Source organism: Bacillus rossius, chromosome 3 (assembly GCF_032445375.1).
Source record: "Bacillus rossius redtenbacheri isolate Brsri chromosome 3, Brsri_v3, whole genome shotgun sequence".
Taxonomy (NCBI): domain Eukaryota; kingdom Metazoa; phylum Arthropoda; class Insecta; order Phasmatodea; family Bacillidae; genus Bacillus; species Bacillus rossius.
In genome coordinates, this window is record NC_086332.1 from 46,213,041 (window position 1) to 46,231,950 (window position 18,910).

At 36.7% G+C, this 18,910-nt stretch overlaps 1 protein-coding gene across 2 annotated transcripts in view; it reads left to right on the plus strand.

Moving 5' to 3' along the window:
* Positions 1 to 16,985, plus strand: part of LOC134530605 (cytotoxic granule associated RNA binding protein TIA1) — a 717,211-nt gene extending 700,226 nt beyond the window's left edge. Inside the window, exons 7-9 of one of the 2 annotated variants that reach the window (XM_063365590.1) lie at positions 8,539 to 8,714; positions 10,461 to 10,608; positions 15,980 to 16,985. In XM_063365590.1, the coding sequence (XP_063221660.1) occupies positions 8,539 to 8,714; positions 10,461 to 10,608; positions 15,980 to 16,021 (366 nt within the window). In that variant the 3' untranslated portion in view covers positions 16,022 to 16,985. Of the gene's footprint in view, positions 1 to 8,538; positions 8,715 to 10,457; positions 10,609 to 15,979 lie in introns of both variants that reach the window. The other variant, XM_063365591.1, reaches the window with a different exon arrangement.
* Positions 16,986 to 18,910: the final 1,925 nt, after the last annotated feature.

Here is an 18,910-nt window from a genome sequence, read left to right on the forward strand (position 1 = left end):
GTACGAATAAATTACATCTAATTTGATTTTTTTTTTCTTTTAGAGTTTGAAGGTTCGGGTCTACTTCGCTTGTTTTATGGTTAGAAATTGTCGTGGCAAAGCTATGGACAGAAATAATTTTGTTCTTCAATATTTTAAGAGACCTCGATGGTTGAGTGGTCACCAAGATGGTCCAGGATGAATTCCTGACTGAGATTGGTTTTTCCTCGCAAGTGAAAAACGTTGTGGAAGCTGCCCTGTGCCATTGGTTTTTTTTTTCGAGTTTTTCTCACTTTTACCTTACTCGTTCATTCTGTTAATACTCCATCGGAATCACTTCGACTTGCGTCGTCTTAGTTATCCCAACATTGAGGAAACTTCAAAGCTAAATCCATTCCATTTAGTATTGTAGAGCCACTTTGGAAATACTCCCAGTGATCACATATTATGACCAGCGTTCGTTAAACGTGAGAAAAAATATATATATCCCCACGAAAGTGACGCTTTGTCGTGTGTAGTCCCCGTTTCTTCAACCTAAAAAACTCATACTACCACAGCAAAAAAAATCTGGTTATGGGAAAATGACCCATGACAATTGACAATTTTAAGTACGTCTTTAATGGAAAATTTTTTTAATTTGTGGGAGTTTGTACTATTGTGCCACTTACAAGTAGAGAAAGCGCTATGATTTCATGTTGTGGCAGTTAACTATGTAACATTCAAAATGCATAACTTGAACACGACCATGAAACATAAATGTGGCACAAGATTTTATGTATAAACATTGCAAAAGTGCCAAATATGTGTATATGGCATTTTGCAAAACATTTTTAACGATGTAAAACTGTCAAATTTTTATGTGTTTCCTGTTGTGAAACATCTTGAACGAAGCAAAATTTCCGTTTCTAAACATTAAGCAATCTTCTATGGATGGTAAACCGTGTACAATAGAACCTTAATACATAATTTAGGATTGTTTTTAGCATCACCTTAAGAAACAAAAAATAATTGCAAAAATTACACATGGACTTTACATGGAATTCTGCTGAAATATTTTTTCACAATGGTGCAGACCACTTTTTGACATATGGGTGTAACTAAAATCTGATAATGTTTCAGATGTGGTAGTATCGCTCTCGTAGTGCTATTGCTTCAGTTTAAATGTGTTGAAGTCGTTGTTCTGCGAATCATTTTGAAGCTTATCCTCAAACTCTCGTATTTAGCACCTTTTTTGTCCACGCATATATTTGCGTATGAATATCTGTATTTCAGATTTTGTTCATTTGGAAAAATGGCAAGGAAAGTGCTAACGTAGCTAAACGCACTGAATAAGTCATTTAACAAATCGTTATCGCATATTATTACTTTCTAACTCCGCCGTTAAGTCGTTTGTTTTTTTACACGTAACTGCATAATTCTGATCAAGAAAAACCCATGGCAAGTTTACAACAATTCAACATTAATTGATTTTTTTTATATAATATAAAATAGCGCAGTATCATACAGTGGGATAAAGATTACATAAAATCAAGGTGAATGATGACGAATGATTTCACTCGGTGATTGGTTGAAGACCTCGGTCTCTCATGGATGTGTTGTCTCTCCGACGTTCCCAGAAGTCGCTAGCTCTTCCAGGTGATTTAGACGGGAGTAGCGAATGCGTGGGGAAGGGGGGAATAAGAGCACAGCTGGGTCTGGTCGTTATAGGGGCCGTAGTCGCTGGAAAGTAGGGCACCGAGGAGGGGGGAAAAAATTTTCCCTGAAAAAAACGTATCCATAAAACTTGCCGCATCTTCCTCCGCCGCCAGAGTTATTAACATTCACGACGGTGATGGATTTAGGCTCATGGACGGTGGTGTGACGAAACTTCATCTCAAGTCGAGTACTCCCGTTAATGTGGTGTTTTGAACCCGAAAATTGTGAAACTATAAGCCTCAAAGCCCAAGAATTTTTGAAACTACGTTAAAAATTTATTGTAAAAAAAAATAATTTGAGCGCTTATAACCACTGATTACAAAATAATTTCATGAGAACATTCAAGAGGTTCACGACCTTTAAAGCATGAGAATATTAGCACACTCATGTTGCATTACCCAGTCCCCGTGAACACGTAAAAAGTAATCTCTAATAATTTCTTAAATGGCTGAGTATGAACCTCCGACTGTGTTCTGTTGTTTTTAAATGCGATCACGCTTTTGGAATTGTATGGCTGCGAAGTTTCATCATTTTTGTAACCGACCTCATACGAAGTGACGTGTTTTGTCATATTATTCATAACATCTATTCAGCAGACTGCATTGGAAGTGACAACAATGTTTCTTCGCCTTAGACGCGTAAAGAGCGACAATTCCTTCAGTAATAGAAGTCACGCGTTTGTGACTGCTTGTACATAAAGGATTCGGTCATCGTAGATTCCTGCATAAGAAACGACACAATCATATTCCGTCACCGTAGTCACACGTTTGCAATTACCCTGCATAACTGGCGACTATGATATTTTGTCATCGTAGTCACATGTTTGCAATGGCCTGCATACCAGGCGACAATCATATTTCGTCATCGTAGTCACGTGTTTGCAATTTCCTGCATACCTGGCCACAATGATATTTCATCATCGTAGTCACATGTTTGCAATGGCCTGCATACCAGGCGACAGTGATATTTCGTCATCGTAGTCACATGTTTGCAATGGCCTGCATACCAGGCGACAATCATATTTCGTCATCGTAGTCACATGTTTGCAATGGCCTGCATACCATGCGACAATCATATTTCATCATCGTAGTCACATGTTTGCAATGGCCTGCATACCAGGCGACAATCATATTTCGTCATCGTAGTCAAAATGTTGCAATTCCCTAGATAAACTGCGAGAATCGTGTTTCGTCATCGCAGCCACAGGTTTCCAATGGCCTTAATAAACAGTAACTGTGATCACGTGACTACGATAACTGTTACGACTGGCACGGAACAGACTCCGTCATCGCAGCTTCTTGCACAGGAAGACACAAACAGGTGGTCGCACACTTGCAACGACCCACGCACAAACAGGCAACAGTAGTGACATGGTCACTCCGCGCTGTTCGCTTGTTCGTTCCGTCCTGCCGAGGCGTGGCGTGACTCCTGGGGAAACGACGTGCGTGTGTCGCGTGTCGCCCGCACGGGCGTGGCCGCCATTTTGTCCCGCGTCCCCACCCCGCCCCGCCCCGCCCGGCCGGCCCGGCTGCCGAGTTATCACCGCGGCGCCCCAGGGTGGTCGTTTCCGCCCGCAGATACCGTCTTGTTGACTGACTGTAAGCCGCGCGTGGAATGGGATTACATTGACGCCGCCAGAAGTGTTCGCGGTAGCCGTACATCATTCCATTGGAGATCTCGGTGGCCGAGGAGTCTAAGAGTCCTCCCCTTTCCATTATACATCATAGAACTAAAAGAAAGCCATTTCTGCGCGTCTGAGCTTCTGGGTTGAAAATAATTTCCCGACTTTTTCGGCATCCCCTTTTGTAGTCATCCTCAAGGACGACCTCTCAGGATCAGCAAAGTAAATATAACTATCCAAAATTGATCGATAATATTTAGGGATAAAATATCTATACTAATTTTTCTACACTCACTCAATTTTTATACAATATATATCATGACGAAGTATAATAAACGAAGAATCTGATGAAAGCGTTATAATAAGTCAAAACAAAGTTATATCAACAAGACTGGGTAGACGTAATTCGTAAGGCGTTATGACAATGCACAAAAACGCCCCAATGTGAAGCGCGCGCGCGCGCCAACGGCACTTACCGGTGCGCAGTTCACATGAGTGCGGCGAAACATACTGCCGCCAGAAGGTGGCGTGTTTGATCACCTACTCCAACGGCTGGGAACCATTGAAACATCGTCATTCATCAGTAACTTTGTTTTCGTCACGAACCACCTTGTGTGTGTTTCAGCGCGTACATTTCAATGAGAGAACTAATTATTACTGAGCCCACGCGGCATAAGAGTAAAAGAAGTCCGTGCGGTGATGGCGACGTTTCGGGTGGCCACGAACAACGGAAACAGCGCCCGATCGTAAAATACGAAACAAAGCTATTCGGTCGCCCTCGGCCGAGCCGCACATCCCGCCGACACAAAGGGGTAAAGAGGGAGGGAGGGGAGGCTGGCACAGGGATAGGATGAAAGGGAAGGGGTGGTGGAGGAGGGGGGGACTGTATTTGCATCCAAATTAGCATGGCCTCGGCATCGACGGAAATAATGTATGACGCTCATACTTCAAAGCGGATAATGGCGGACTGCGGCTGTTCCGAACGGGATGGCGTTGCGGGATGAGGAAGGAAAAGGGGGGATTGGGCACACAAGAACCGGCTCTGCGGGAACTGCAATCATGATCCAGCCAGGAGAGGACACGGAGAGAGAGAGAGAGAGCGCGATGAAGTGGGGGGAGGGGAAAGAGAGTAAACATATACATTACGGAGCGCAAGCTCCAGCCCGGAACACCCGTCACAAAGACGGCGTCGCTCTTGCCGACGCGACGACGGAAACGATTTTTTTTTCTTTCTCCCTCCCGAGGCGAACACCCGCGGGAAGGTACTGCGCAAATACACTCGGCTCACCGATGTCCGCCACGAGAGATGTTCGTTGCACATCCACGCTCGTGTTTCCATTCACAAAGTTGGGGGTTTAAGTCGCGGGTGATTTAAAGCGAGTGGTTTAATTTGTCTCGTGATACAGCTACATTAAAGTAGACTACAGGCTTACAACCACAATTGCCCTTATTTTTTTTTTTTTTACTATTTACAAATGTTTCCAGGGATATTTTAGGTACTGTTTGATTCTCACCAACAAAAAAAAGTCAACGATTTAAAAATAAACTTTTAATTGTATATGTTTCATTCGAATTGCAGCAGAATAGAAAATAACTTTCGGTCGAAAAGTTAAGTTTATTACAATATCACGTTTCTATTTTCTTTTTTGTAACAAAAATTGAACTTATATATGAACAAAAAAATTTAAAATAATTTTTCAAAAATCTTCTATAAAATCGTTTTAAAAACGACAGATATACGAAACGCTGCAGTTTACCATGGGATCTCATATTACCTGACATTTTTATTTGCTTCACTGTGTAGCGAGTGGGGTCTCAATAGTAGGAAAACCATTCATAGGGGAAAAATTATTGATAATAAATAAATGTGTCATTATTGATTTGATTTCTGACGTAAGGGCAAAACGTAACTCTAGAGCATTCAGCGGTAACTGGTGCTACTTCAAACGTTGAAACAAGTGCTTGATCTGCGAGAGAATAATAAAATCTTCTTTAGACTAAAGTAAATACAGCTTAACTGGGATATTTTAATATAATTCACCATCCCACGCAGGATGTTTGATGCGAGAAAACACTAAGTCATACTTAAAAATAATTTAACTCTAAATTATAAAACATGAAACATTTATTACGAATAGATAAAATACTTATATTCACAAATAAGACTTGTCGTTACGAAAATTTATATTTAAATTAGTAATATTTATTTATTTTACTTTTATGGAACCTTCAAAATCAACTTACAGGAACTATAAAATACATTACAGTCCAAACACCTTCTTCGCCATTAAAACTGAACCCAAGAATGACTTATTCACTTAAGGCGTTAGTCTCCTTAGAGAAAATTACAACTTCTTTGTTTCCTTATGATCTTCGATCACCCTTGGATGCACATCCCTCTTCTGCTGTGAAAATCTGTAAAGCGACTATTTTACTTTGAACTTCGCGCACGTCTACTAAGTTACTGAGGGTCCTTCCTGACCCAAAAAACCTTAAAGAAATTACAATTTTAACCTTACACCTTATGAGCCTACCACTACAATAGTATATGTTTTCGGTCCGGGGACAGGGTTTAAGGTGTGGTGTCGGTGGTGCTGATCTTCTGTCATAAAAATTACGGATTATGGCGGGTGTAGCGAAAAGTGCAAATTTTCTAAAATCCAAGATGTCGGGTGTGGCGCAAGCAATTTTTTAGAATTTTTTCGGAATATTTTAGGCAAAAATGAAAGATTTCGTGTTTATAGTCAATGTCAAGGTCGTGATCTCGGTGGTTTAGGGTGGCTTGCTTTCAGGAGTCTTAAGCTTCTTCTTCCTTTTTTTTTAGCAATTTGGTTTCATTCAAAGGCAAAAGTCTTTTGAGGCATTCCGAATTTCAAATTTTTTGATTTTTTTTCAGGGAAAAAAATGGAAAATATTCCCAAAAAATTTTATATTTTTTTCTCGAAAAAGGATAACATTTAGGAGCGTTGAGGAATTTTTGGCAAATGTTGAAGGCCAAGGTTTAAAGTTAAAGGTAGTCCAAGACGGCCGCCGTGACGTCACAGTCAAAGATGGCAGCCGACACCACAGACACCACACCTTAAACCCTGTCCCCGGCCGGGCCAACATATACTACCTACTCACTACATCTCCAACTAACCGAGGAGACCTGGGCCCGCCCACTGACCCACGCTTAAGAAACATCTGTCCCACGTTCCAGAATGTTCCACCAGAATGTCCCACCTAAACATCGTAAACAGTGCCCGGGCTAGCTAAGTAGTAAGCCACGCTACAGAGCGACCCGTAAACGTCAGCACGAGGCCCGCGTCAGACGCACAGCCGTAGTAACGCTACACGCAGGAACGTGATGCGTTAGCACAAGCGCCCGCGCGCCACCACGCCACTGTCAAGCAGAAAAAAAAATGTTCTGTACTTTTACAAAAGATTCCTTTGGAAACCAGTTGCCAAGAAATAGTTTGTATGATAATGTAAGTTTGTTATTTTTGCATATTATGATATACGATTTTTCGAGATAGTACTGAGTATTTCTTACAAAATTTTGCGCATGATTTTATTTTATTTTTTATGTTTCATTCAATCATATTTTTTATAAACCATGGCTGTTCAATAATTGTCCTATATTTAGTTTTATTATGATTATTAATATTCGAAGTCAATACTGGAGCTATTCAGGGAAAGGTTTACAAATAACTTTAACTATTGAAGATACTGGGACAACACAAAGCATAAATGAAAGGGGAAGAATCCGAACCCAGTATAACTGCGAACAATAATTTGTAGTGATACAGTTTTTTTATGTGAATGCACAAATTTAGAAATATCTGTAATTTTATATGAATATTCATGTTACATTTACGAAAATATTTACAGTGTACCGAGTTGCGCCGTCGTGGATACAACTCCCACTCAGATTCCGGACTAAGGTGCACGAAAATTTAAATAAAAAGGCACTGGAAAATTGTGAACCGTAACAACTGCAGTGGAGACCACGTCGCCAGACATCGATTTCACGAGCTATGACGTCAGAGCAGAACATCTGCTCTAGTCGGAGATCCCTTAGTTGACGCGCTGAGAACAGCTCTATAGCCTTCCTCGCCCGTGCAATGTCATGCCGGAATCCAGCTGACACACGAATAGGGAGGGGGGATGGATATCTCCATCCTGTATTTAACTGTCGTGTTATTGGAAATATATCTTAATTAATAACATTCCCAGATCAAAATAATATCTCAAGCTATTTTAACATGCTCCTCTATCCAAGCACTGATAGAAAAAAATGTTTATTTTGTTACTTGAGTCGTGAAACCAGAATAAAATCCTATTTCTCTGGTTATACATTTGAAAATCCAAAAACAATTTGACTCCCTGGTCGCCGAAAACATCAGTGTGTAATGTTAAAAATTTCCATTTCATAAGCAATTCAAGAGGAAAGCAATTAAAAAAATACCTTATTATTTTATGAAGTTATGAATAACTTAGCAAGTCACGCATTACTGAGTTTATTCATACAAATATGATCGTGCAGTGTTTACAAAATCTTCCAAACTGAACACAGAATTCTGTCGTGTTTCCAAGGAAAATTAGGGACGGAACCAGGCTTTCCTGCTCCTGTGGCAGAAATTGTGTTTAGAGCTCCCCCTCCCACTCTTTTTCCCCCCTTCTCAATAGCAATAAATGTACCATGAATTGTTTCGCATAAGGTTACATTATAGGTAAAAATTTCAATTTAATTGATATCAAACACGTATGATTATTGATAAGAAATGTCACACAGAGCAAAAGGTTTATTTGAATCAAACAAATATTTGTTTATATATGGCGAAACAAATATTTACTTGGTGGAACAAAATATTTTGTTAGCTTAACCAAACTCGGTAAGTAACAAAAATGATTTGTTACACCTAACCAAATATACAGTTCAGTTGAAAAAACCATTTTGTTCGGTCAACGAAATCTTTCCTACTAAAAAAAATATTTATTTTAATTAACAAAATATATTTATTTCGCAATATACAAACAAATATTTTGTAGAGGCAAACAAACCTTTCTCTCAGTGCAGTAGATACTGTGTCGTTTTTTTTCCTATTAGATTTTAATTAACGTATTTTGTAGTATAAAAAAATTTTTGTCGATCCATCCTGCGCCCCCTCGTCCCTGAGAACAAGTATAGGATGAAGAGGGGGTCGGCGGGTGAGGGGGGAGGGTTCTCTGACGGCGCGAGGCGTGCGCGCGTGTGCCGGCAGCCTCTGACCGGCGCGCAGTTCCCGTACGCCTACGGCCAGCAGATGGGCTACTGGTACCCGCAGAGCTACCCCACCACGGCGGCGACTGCGGCGGCGGCCCAGATGCAGGGCCAGTTCCTGCAGGGCATGCAGGGCTACACCTACGGCCAGTTCGGCTACCAGCAGGGCTACATGGGGTGAGTCGCACACTCCTCTTCAAGGGGGGGGGGGGGGGGACAAATAATGATTTTTATGTCATGTAAACCTATTCCCCTCTTACTAAGACGGGGGGTCCGGGGGTCCTCCACCGGAAAATTTTGATTTTAAAAGTGCAAAATAGCGCTTTTTAAGCAGTTTTTGTATCTAATCATTGGATACATCGATGTTAAAATTATTATTGTTTCCTTAAGATAAAATTTGAGAGTGAAGAATTTACAAATAAAGTTGGGCAGAATAATATTATAAAATAAAAATATCACGGTCTAGAAAGTTGGGGGGGACAGTCCCCTCCACCCAAAAAGTTCAGGGGGACACGTCCCCCCTGTCCCCCCCGGTTCCTACGCCCCTGGCCAGTCGACAAGTACACGCCTTCAATCTGCGAGCAACACTGGTTTACAATCATCCAGGGATCTTCATCTTCTGTATCCTCATCTTCGGAAATTTATGGCTTCCTAAGTTCAACACATTCAAAAACTGTTAAGACTACTGCAGAAACACGCCTTATTTCTTCCACGTTTGAGTTCACTCTGTTAATAACGAGAGAGAAAAATTCCGGGAAGTCGAAATTTCGAAGAACTGTTAGTTTATTCGAGGTGAATTCTTCGTTGAAAAGTCCTAACAGTGTGCTTTGTACAACGCATGGCTGAGGTCACTTTTTTGCATACATTAAATTCGTTTTTCGTATCTTCCAAATTCGGCGCATGGTTTTACATTTTAGTTAATGAGTAATATAAGCATAATTTATTTAATAATGGAAATGATCGTATAGTATTCAATGATTGATTATATTTTGTTTTATTATACTATCTGCTCTATATTCCCAGTTACGACTTGGTGTCACCCACTATGTTAAATGATTTTTATTGCTGATTTAAGGTATTTATGAAGCTATATTTACACAATTGAACGAGCGAAGTAAATTTAAACGCGTTTCCCAGCTGAGTAGACTCATAAAATGAACTTCTAGTGAGACACCCCAGGAAAATATACAATTTTGGAATATTAAACTTAGTTTTTATAAAAATAATGGAAACTGGCATACATAAAAAATTAACTTTATAGTGCAAGTAACCAACTTTGCAGGTATAGCCTAGCTTTAAGCAATGTAATGTTGCAACGCAAAATGTGATTCCTCATTTAATTCATCGTAATTAAATGCGAACCACGAAAGTTGCAATTGATCACGAAACGGACAGAAAATGTCGGAGACGTGAAGACACAAAAGAACGGTTTGCAAATGGCGTTAGGCCTCTTGAATTTGATCTGCACTTCAGAGGTGTAGGCATAATTGAGGAAGACACGTTGTTCGCCTTGCACCTGAGGTGTCGTTGCATGTAGCTTGCAAGCTACCCATTGCGTTTGCTTGCCACGCGCCTCAAAATGAGCTAGTTTGCAAATGGCGCTGGGCACTTGAATTGCGTCTGCTTCGACCTGCACTTCAGAGGTGTCGGAGTAGATAAGAGAAGACACGCTGTTTGATGTGCACCTGAGGTGTCGTTGCATGTAGCTTGCAAGCTACCCATTGCGTTTGCTTGCCACGCGCCTCAAAATGAGCTAGTTTGCAAATGGCGCTGGGCACTTGAATTGCGTCTGATTTGACCTGAACTTCAGAGGTGTCGGCGTAGTTAAGGAAGACGCGTTGTTCGCCTTGCACCTGAGGTGTCGTTCCACGGAGTTTGCGTGGAGGTTGGAATAACGTCCGCGCGATTGTGCCCCTCCAGCAGGATGGGCATGCAGCTGCCGGCAGCCTGGCAGGGCATCCCCGGCCAGCCGCAGATTCCCGCAGCCGCGCAGCAGATGGCAGCTGCGGCGCAAGGCGCGGCCATCCAGCAGCCGGGCGGCATGATGGCTTACCCGATGCAGCAGTTCCAGGTAGTTTGTGACCAGGTCCTTCTAGAACTACACCTTTTTTTTCCATCACCATTACCTTTCGTAACTGTTTGTTTTCAAAGTAGATTCTGTTTCTTCGCTGCAGTTTTCAAGCGATGAGATGATCTTTTGATCCACTTTCGGAAGCAATTGAGTTGCAAACGACCGTGGCGTTGTTGCCAATTCTTTCAGATGAAATCTTTCACTCGGTGTGAATCTGTAAAGGAAAATTCATTTTGAAACATGTGTTATGCTTTTTGATATAACTTACAAAAGTTGGTTTTTGCGTTCTTTTGCGTGTTTCGGCGATTAGTTATCATTGATAGATATGAAAATTTTATTTGAAAAATTTCATGTTTTTAAATAATGGATTTAGTTGTTGTAAATACTTGAACAAGAGTTCTCTCGAAATAGGTTTTTCTAAACCAAAATTTAAGGATTAAACATTTTTTTATATTATTTTTACCGTTCATACAGCATAGTAACTGCAACTCAGTAGCTTCTGATTTAGTGTGTAGGTAAAATAGATTTTAAATATTTCATGAAGTTTCAATTGTTTTGATTTTCTCAATGATTTAAATGGCATGCATGACTGAACTTTATTAATTTTTGAATCTTTCGGCTTGTTCTTGATTGACAGTGTCGCATCTAAAACAGAAAAATGATTTTCTTTAATATTTATTGTAAATTTGAGAAATAAAGCTCTGAATTTGAAATAAAGTATGCTAAACTTTTAAGTACTTTGAGTGTGTAAGTTATCTGTATTTAGATTCTTGTTAACGAATGCATTTTCAAAAGGTAACAGAGGAATTATCTTCCTAGTTGGCACATTTATACCTAGGTACAATAGACATGCAATACAGGTGTGACTATATGAATATAATTTTTTTTTAATTTTTATTCTTAAACACTCATACTCACGCCTGGCAATGATGATGTTGAGACACAAAAATAAGAGAATAATTTAATTAAATAATTGAATGGGTCATATATTACTTCTGTATTGAAAGCGTTTTCCGTGGAAAAGAATACAGCCACCAAGATATTGAAAGCGAGCATGTGTATTATTGACTTTCCACATACAATTTTATAAAAATACATGAATATACATTTTAATTTTTTTCCGTGTGGTTGATTTCAAAGTTCCTATAGTTTACTAACAGTTGGCTACGTATACGTATGGGATATTTAATACTTAATTTTTTTCTGCAGTTGGAGATTGACATATTGTTCATTTCATCCATCTCGCTTATAGACCGTGTAGTAAAGTTTTGAGCTTCCATGTAATAACTAAAATAAAAATATATTCTTACTGAATAATTAATTTTTGAGCTAATTTGTAACGTCTATCGCTACGCAAACGCGTTTTCCAGTATTTTTTGCACCCAACTGAACCATTGAAAGGTTAAATCTGTCCCTGAGCGAAAATTAGTGCTATCCATTACAACTGACTGTTTATTGCTTAGGTCTGAAGAAATATAATTATATATTCTACTAACAGTGTTGCTTAGTTAGCCTAGGTAATAATAGCTACTTAATAAGACCAAATTTTTAGCGGGTATTCTCTTTATACTATGGCAATGCTTACAATTTTGTATACAAATAGTTATCTTGTTATCAAAGTGTTATGATCGATAGAAAATATATGAATTGCTATCCAGGAAAAGAGGAAACCAATTATTTTAATTCAATTCCTCTTTATTTCTTACATATTTAATGTGTGTCACAGACAAACCAATCTGTTTGTAACATTCAAGTATGCATGGAGGTTATAGATTCATCTTAAAACAAAACAATTTTTGGTACTTTCCTACCACTAGCTTAAACGTGCATAATAAGTCAAGCAAGAGAAATAATTTTACCATTCCAATGTTCACATTAAACTGAGTTGCAAGTTTGACAGTGTCTGACATTTTATATTTATTACAAAAAAAATTAGCTGAACCTATTTTTTTTCTCTTTTGGTTACAAAAAAAGTTTCTAACAGTGAATTTATTTTGAATGTAAAAAAGTCGAAATTATATATGTTATGCCAGTATATTTTAATCTTATTTTTTTCACGGAGGTGTGAAATTTTTATGTCGGTTAAATCACAGTCTCTACCACTAAAACTGAGCTTAAAGAACTCAAAATCAAAGCATCTACCGGATCGATTTACAATTGATACTAGACACACAGGCACATATGCGGTGGCTCTATAAAAGTAACTTAGAAATCTACGCTGAGACGAAGTATCAAGCACGAAACTTTTTATGTTGCATGTGTCCTTTATCGTAAACTGTTTTGGTACAAGTTTGGAGTATGCTTTCTCTTTGATGCTATAAAGATTTAAATGAAGTACTGTTTATCAACTTATTTGCATGTTTTATTTGTTTTCGAGTTTGCTTCACGTATGCATGGATACTTGATGATTTTAATTTATTGTCTTCTTCGTCTGTTACTTAGGCCTAAAAATAATAAATATGTAGGAAAGTGACTCAAATGAATCGCTTCAAAATATATGCATATAATTTATTGTATAGGTGAAGATAAAATGCAGTACTTTTTCTGAAACATAAACTTAATAGCTTTAAATATTCCATCATAAAAACTTTTTTTCTTTTTATTGAAAATGCAAAAACGTTGTAATTAAGACATTTTAAAACCTTTGCATTAACAGTGTATGTGAAAGCGTAATAGTAGGGTAAAAATATAACATTTAAATGTTATATATAGGGTTACTACTTAAAACATTTAGAGGTCTCTTTTTTTAGACTTTAATCTAAATTTTTCCGATACTAGATGATAGTTTGTAAGATTTTTCGTAGGTAAATTTCTATTCCGATTCAAACAATAACAACTTGTTTCTCAGTCAGCCTTTTGTACACTGAATTATTTTAATTACTGCTAAACTAGTCTATTATTCTTGAAATATTGCTTAAAAAGTTTTGTTAGTTCTAATTATTATTACAGTATGCGAACTTTGGAAACCTTGTAAAGTTGTTTTTGATCTCTAAATATCTACTGTAAATTGTCTTGCAGGATATAAAACCTATGTGTTTTTTTAGACAGCAAGGAAGATCGTATATATATGATAATACAAACATTATGAACATTGAAATCATTTGAGAAATTAAAACTCATTTAAACTGCTAAAACTTTAATTAACTCTTAACTTATTTTTTTATATCCAAATTTTAAGCCAAGTAAAGAAACTTTCATACACAGCATTCCTTGTTCTAGTTATTAACACGAAGTTTATTGTCGAAAATAGTAGTTCGATATATTAGTTAGGGACAAGAAAAACCGCAACAACTCTTTCTGTAAGTGTTCTTAACCCATATCAATCTTTACTTCTGAAATTACGATGTCAAATATAATTATATGATATCGGAACGTTGTATGTGTTTATTTAAAACTTATTATTTTGCGTCAGTCAAATTTTAAAGACAGAAAAACCTAACTCTTCTTCAGAAACGCTCAATATTTTGAATAACTGCGGCTTGCTTAACAAAAGCATGGGCATGGGTAAAAGTGTTTGGATGTTCTTGATAATCAGAGTTAGCTAACTCAAATATTAATCAAAGCAAGCGAATTGTGGTTTAGCGTGCGCAAACATAAAATCATTTGTATTTACGATCTCGAGGTATCGGTTGATCCTGCTGATGTTATACTATTTAATTTGAGTGTTTGGCAATAACTTATTTATCTTCCTTGGCTAACGAGCAACATCTGTCCAGCATGCACGGTTCGCAACTATTTTCACGTCACCATCGAACAGCGAGAATATAGTTATATACATAGTTTGCGCATGCCCCACGATTGGCTGACGCTTGTATTCATGGTTGGTTAGGGACGGCGCATTGCTTTTTAAAGCTTTTCTTTTTTCTTGCAGGCACCATGAGTTGCATATATTACTATATATGCAGCAGTCGGGTACCAGCAATACGATCGCTTAAAAGGAGCGGTTCACAGGCTCATAATCACTGTCAGAATTCATTCTGAAGACGACGAGATTACAGTCACCAATAAATCTGCAGCTAAACATATAAACAGAAATATTTATGCAGTACCGAGTGCATGTGAAAAATGTTACTACCTAAGGCGTGTATGGAAATGGAAAAATGTATTTTTAGTGTGTACATATTCGTAAACATGCTCAAGACTGGTTGTTTGTAATTTTTCAAACAGAGAAAATTTGTCCAGATGATTTTATTTTGACAATTATTTCCTAAATGTGCCAACTAGTAAGTTATATTCCTATGTGCAACGACGAAGAAATAATGTAATTCAGGGAGAAAATATATATTCAGGCATATATTTTGTTTACAAAACAATTTATGTGTATGCGGGTTATTAAATTTTCGTCCATAAAATTCTGTTAGAAAACAGTGAGAATGCGAATTATTTTTAACTGACGTAGTTTTTAAGACACTTGAAAAAAAATAACAGCTAATGTTCAAATTTCAGTTGTGGTCTGGTAAACTATAGGTATACAATATATTAAAAATATATGTATTGTAAATCGTTTTATAGGTATGTGACCAAGGGTGATTGCTAGAAATAATACTAAAAATATATATTCTTTTACAAAAATGCCAACAGTTTTAATGTACGCTAACGAAAAAGATTCACGTTGGCTTGTTATGAAAGGCCATGTAGTTTTTTACATTTTACGTGCAACATATTTTATAAACAAATAATTGCAATTTAAATTACATTGAAGAACTATGTTCTGAAAAGTTCCCGATTAACAGTTTTTAAGATTTTGCTCAGAAAAAATATATATTTTAAGAATCACGGAAAATATGACGTTTAAATATCAAGTTGATTGATTGAACTCAGTTTCTTGTTTGTTAGATAAGTTTTTATTTTTGAATTGTATCTGTGATTTAAAAATAAATATTTATATTTCAGATTATTATTACTTTAATATTTAAAATTTGTTGTTAAAATACTAGGTTGTATACAATTTTAAATCAACTGTGGTGCTATTTTTTTAAAACCTATAGTTCACAATATTAACTCCTAAAAACTTCAAGGCTGAATAAAAAATCATTGGTGAAGCTGTAAAAAAAAACCTTCAGCTCTATAAAATATTTTATTTGAAAATCAAAATCACTTGTAGTGTTCTTTCTTTTAAAAAATCATTTTATTTAGAGCAGTTATTTTCTTCCTGATGTTAAACGTATTTAGAATTTATTGTAAAACAGTAGTCACAATTATGCAGCTTGATTTTTTTTCTCATTTTACAGCAAAAATATATTTTTCGTTGCCAAGTTGTTGGTATTTGGTGAACTATAGTGTTTAAAGTGAGCACTTGAAACGGAGATGCTGTTGTACACCCGTGTAAAAGCAGCGTGTTGTTTCTTAATGTTGTGCGGCACGCCGGCAGCTAGCGGATGAAGACTGGTTAGCGCCCAGCCTACTAGTTTGATGGTAAAACAGGGGAATACGAACACAACGCAGCGAAAGCGGCCATCTTGTGAACTGGGCCAGTGATGACGTCACCGCTAGACCCTCTACTCGACTCGTTTCCGAGGACATGCGATCAGAATACACTTACCCAAAAACCATTAACCTGCATGCTTATGTTAAGAAGACTTTGTACATAGAACCGCGTGCACTTTTGAATAGGAGCTTCAACCCAAATGGTTTCAAAACTGCAAACTTATGTATTGTTGTCAATAACACTCGTAAATTGCAAGTAGCTTGCCAAAGTATCGTATTTACAGCGATAGATATTTCACGCATGGGGAAATAATATTGCGTACACTATGAACAAACATATTATATTCCAAACTTGATTATGTATATTAAAATAATGAGTGATGGACATGTGTTATTTTAAAATAAAGGAAGCACTTATATATCTACGAAACGTAAAAGTTATGTGGATTGTGTAGTTTACAAAGAGTTGATGTGTAAATTTGAGTGGGGCTTATTTTCGTAGCAGCGAAGACGATGTCGTGAAATGATTGCATCTAGTTGTTAAATATTATTATATATATTATAAAGGGTGATACCCCCTTTAAGATGTACAAAGTTCAGTGTAGCTAGATAAAAGGTAAAGTGAAGAAAAATATCCAGTGTAGCTTAGAAAAAAATCAAACCCTAGCGAAGAAACGTTTTAATAACAAGTAGACACGCAAACTCGACCTGGGGTTTGGTTATTGGTGATATACAGTACATATATACATATAAAAAACCAAAGCAAAAATACCAAAAAACAGATGGCATAACCTAAATAGTTGATACAGGTAGATTAGATTTTAAATGTAGAAATATATAACCCAATGTGCTACATGTATCCGGTATAATAAAAGGCAATTCGCACTCAATGCTGAGATGTCAAATGATGATTTGCAGAGGAGTAAATCTTTAAGGAAAAGGAAAAAAAATCAGTATTGTACTAAACATGTCGAGTCGAAGAAATATATGAAGTAAATATAATTAATATATCAGGCATACAGCTAGAGGTAATTAGTGTTTAACATAGGGAATGCCATTTATTACAAATAATGTAGAAAAAAACGTTAGTGGTAGAGACAGTAGATAATTATGAAAAGTTTTGTACATAAAACGGCACAGTATTTTTGTTTACTCCTGCAACTGATTTTCAAATTTGACATCTCAGTTTTCTATAATATAGAGTCAAAAACTGAGGTACACCAGCCAGCCTTCTGCCCAGCACCTGCCCGAACCTTGCAAAAACTTATTCCGCATGAACTGTTCCACTACAATCTCATTGCGTGGAAAATTATTTCCAAAACAAAATGTTATTTAGTTTTTAAGGGAAACAAAAATAACTGGGGATATTTAGGTCTATCATGATAATTGAAACTATTTAACTGCAAGCTGGTACATTAACCTTGTTTTTATACAAGTTGAACATCATTAACTATACACAGACGACGTAAAACATTATAATTTACGGTGTCAAAGCTGCAGAAAATTTGTGAGCTATTTTTTTTAAGTCACTGCAGAAGGGGTATTGAATTTATTGCCTTATTAATCTTGCGTAACAAATAACTTTTAAAACGCCCCCAAAAGTTTTCCGAAAATTTCTTGGCTGTATAAGCTGAGGAAAATCAAGTTTTAATAATGTTCGTGAATTTTTTATTACTCTTTTGTGGATTTTTTTGTTGTGCGTCTATCATTCCCAAAGAAATAAGATACTCAAATTATTGACAATGTGAGATATTTGTTTATAAATATTATACATTAATAGATATAAGACTATAGTTTATGTCGCAGTGTTTGAGTATGCAGTTATCCGCGATTTGATAGATTTTGCAAAATAGCTATTTTGTAATATTTCTTCTTTGTTTTCCAACTTTGTACGAAATAATTATTTTGTTAAACGTTTTCGAGAGTAAAAAGCATTAGATTTTCATCTTTACAAACATTTTTAATGGGAATTTAAGGTGATGCTAAGCGAATTTCTGTCTACCGATAATGCCTATGAGAAGAGGCAGGTAAATATTTTTTGAAAATGCGTTGTAATTTTTTTATAGGTGACGACAAAAATCTGCCTCCTATACCCACCGCCTAAAATCCCTTTTCTTGTACCTTACTCTTCGGTAATAGGCCCTGTAACCTAAAGCTTAGAAGTGGTTATGGTTGGTTGGCTAACTAGAAGTATGGTTTTGTTTGGCACAACGTCATGTGTTATATATTTTATGTTGTGTAACAGCAAAAACAAATACTCTTCAGTGTTTAGTTAGTTAGTTAGTTCCTTTCTTTATATTAAGATTATGTGTTACAAAACAAACATCTTAACCGTATTAAATTATTTTCTTATGTGTGATTAATTTAATTCATTAGTAACTTACAGAGTTTGTTTTAAATATATATTTAAAATATTAATAACATTCCATAGCTGTAGCTAGTATTTATAGCTATAATGTACAATGTGATATTCAAAAAGCCTTCAAACTATTCCAAAAAATCTCGATTGTACATAGGCTATCGTTTTTTTTTTTTTGGCATAAAACCAAATGTAGGCATGAGGTTTATTTGTTTTTGCTGGAAGGTGTACGTTTTTATAAGGAAATGTGGATAAAAATATTAACTATGGACAGAGTACTCAAAATCAATACTGGAGATGTGTTGTTAGCCTAAGCCAATATATAATATAAAAACATTTATAGCCTAAACGTACGCTAATGACAAATGGAAGAACATTTTATACTTTGTGAATGGATCGCACATTTTGATACAAGAATTTCCAAAGAATGTAATAAAGTCACGTGTAGAATTCCGATGTTATTAATAATTATAAAACCATACAATTATCGTGCCACGGCCTTCAATCATACAGTAC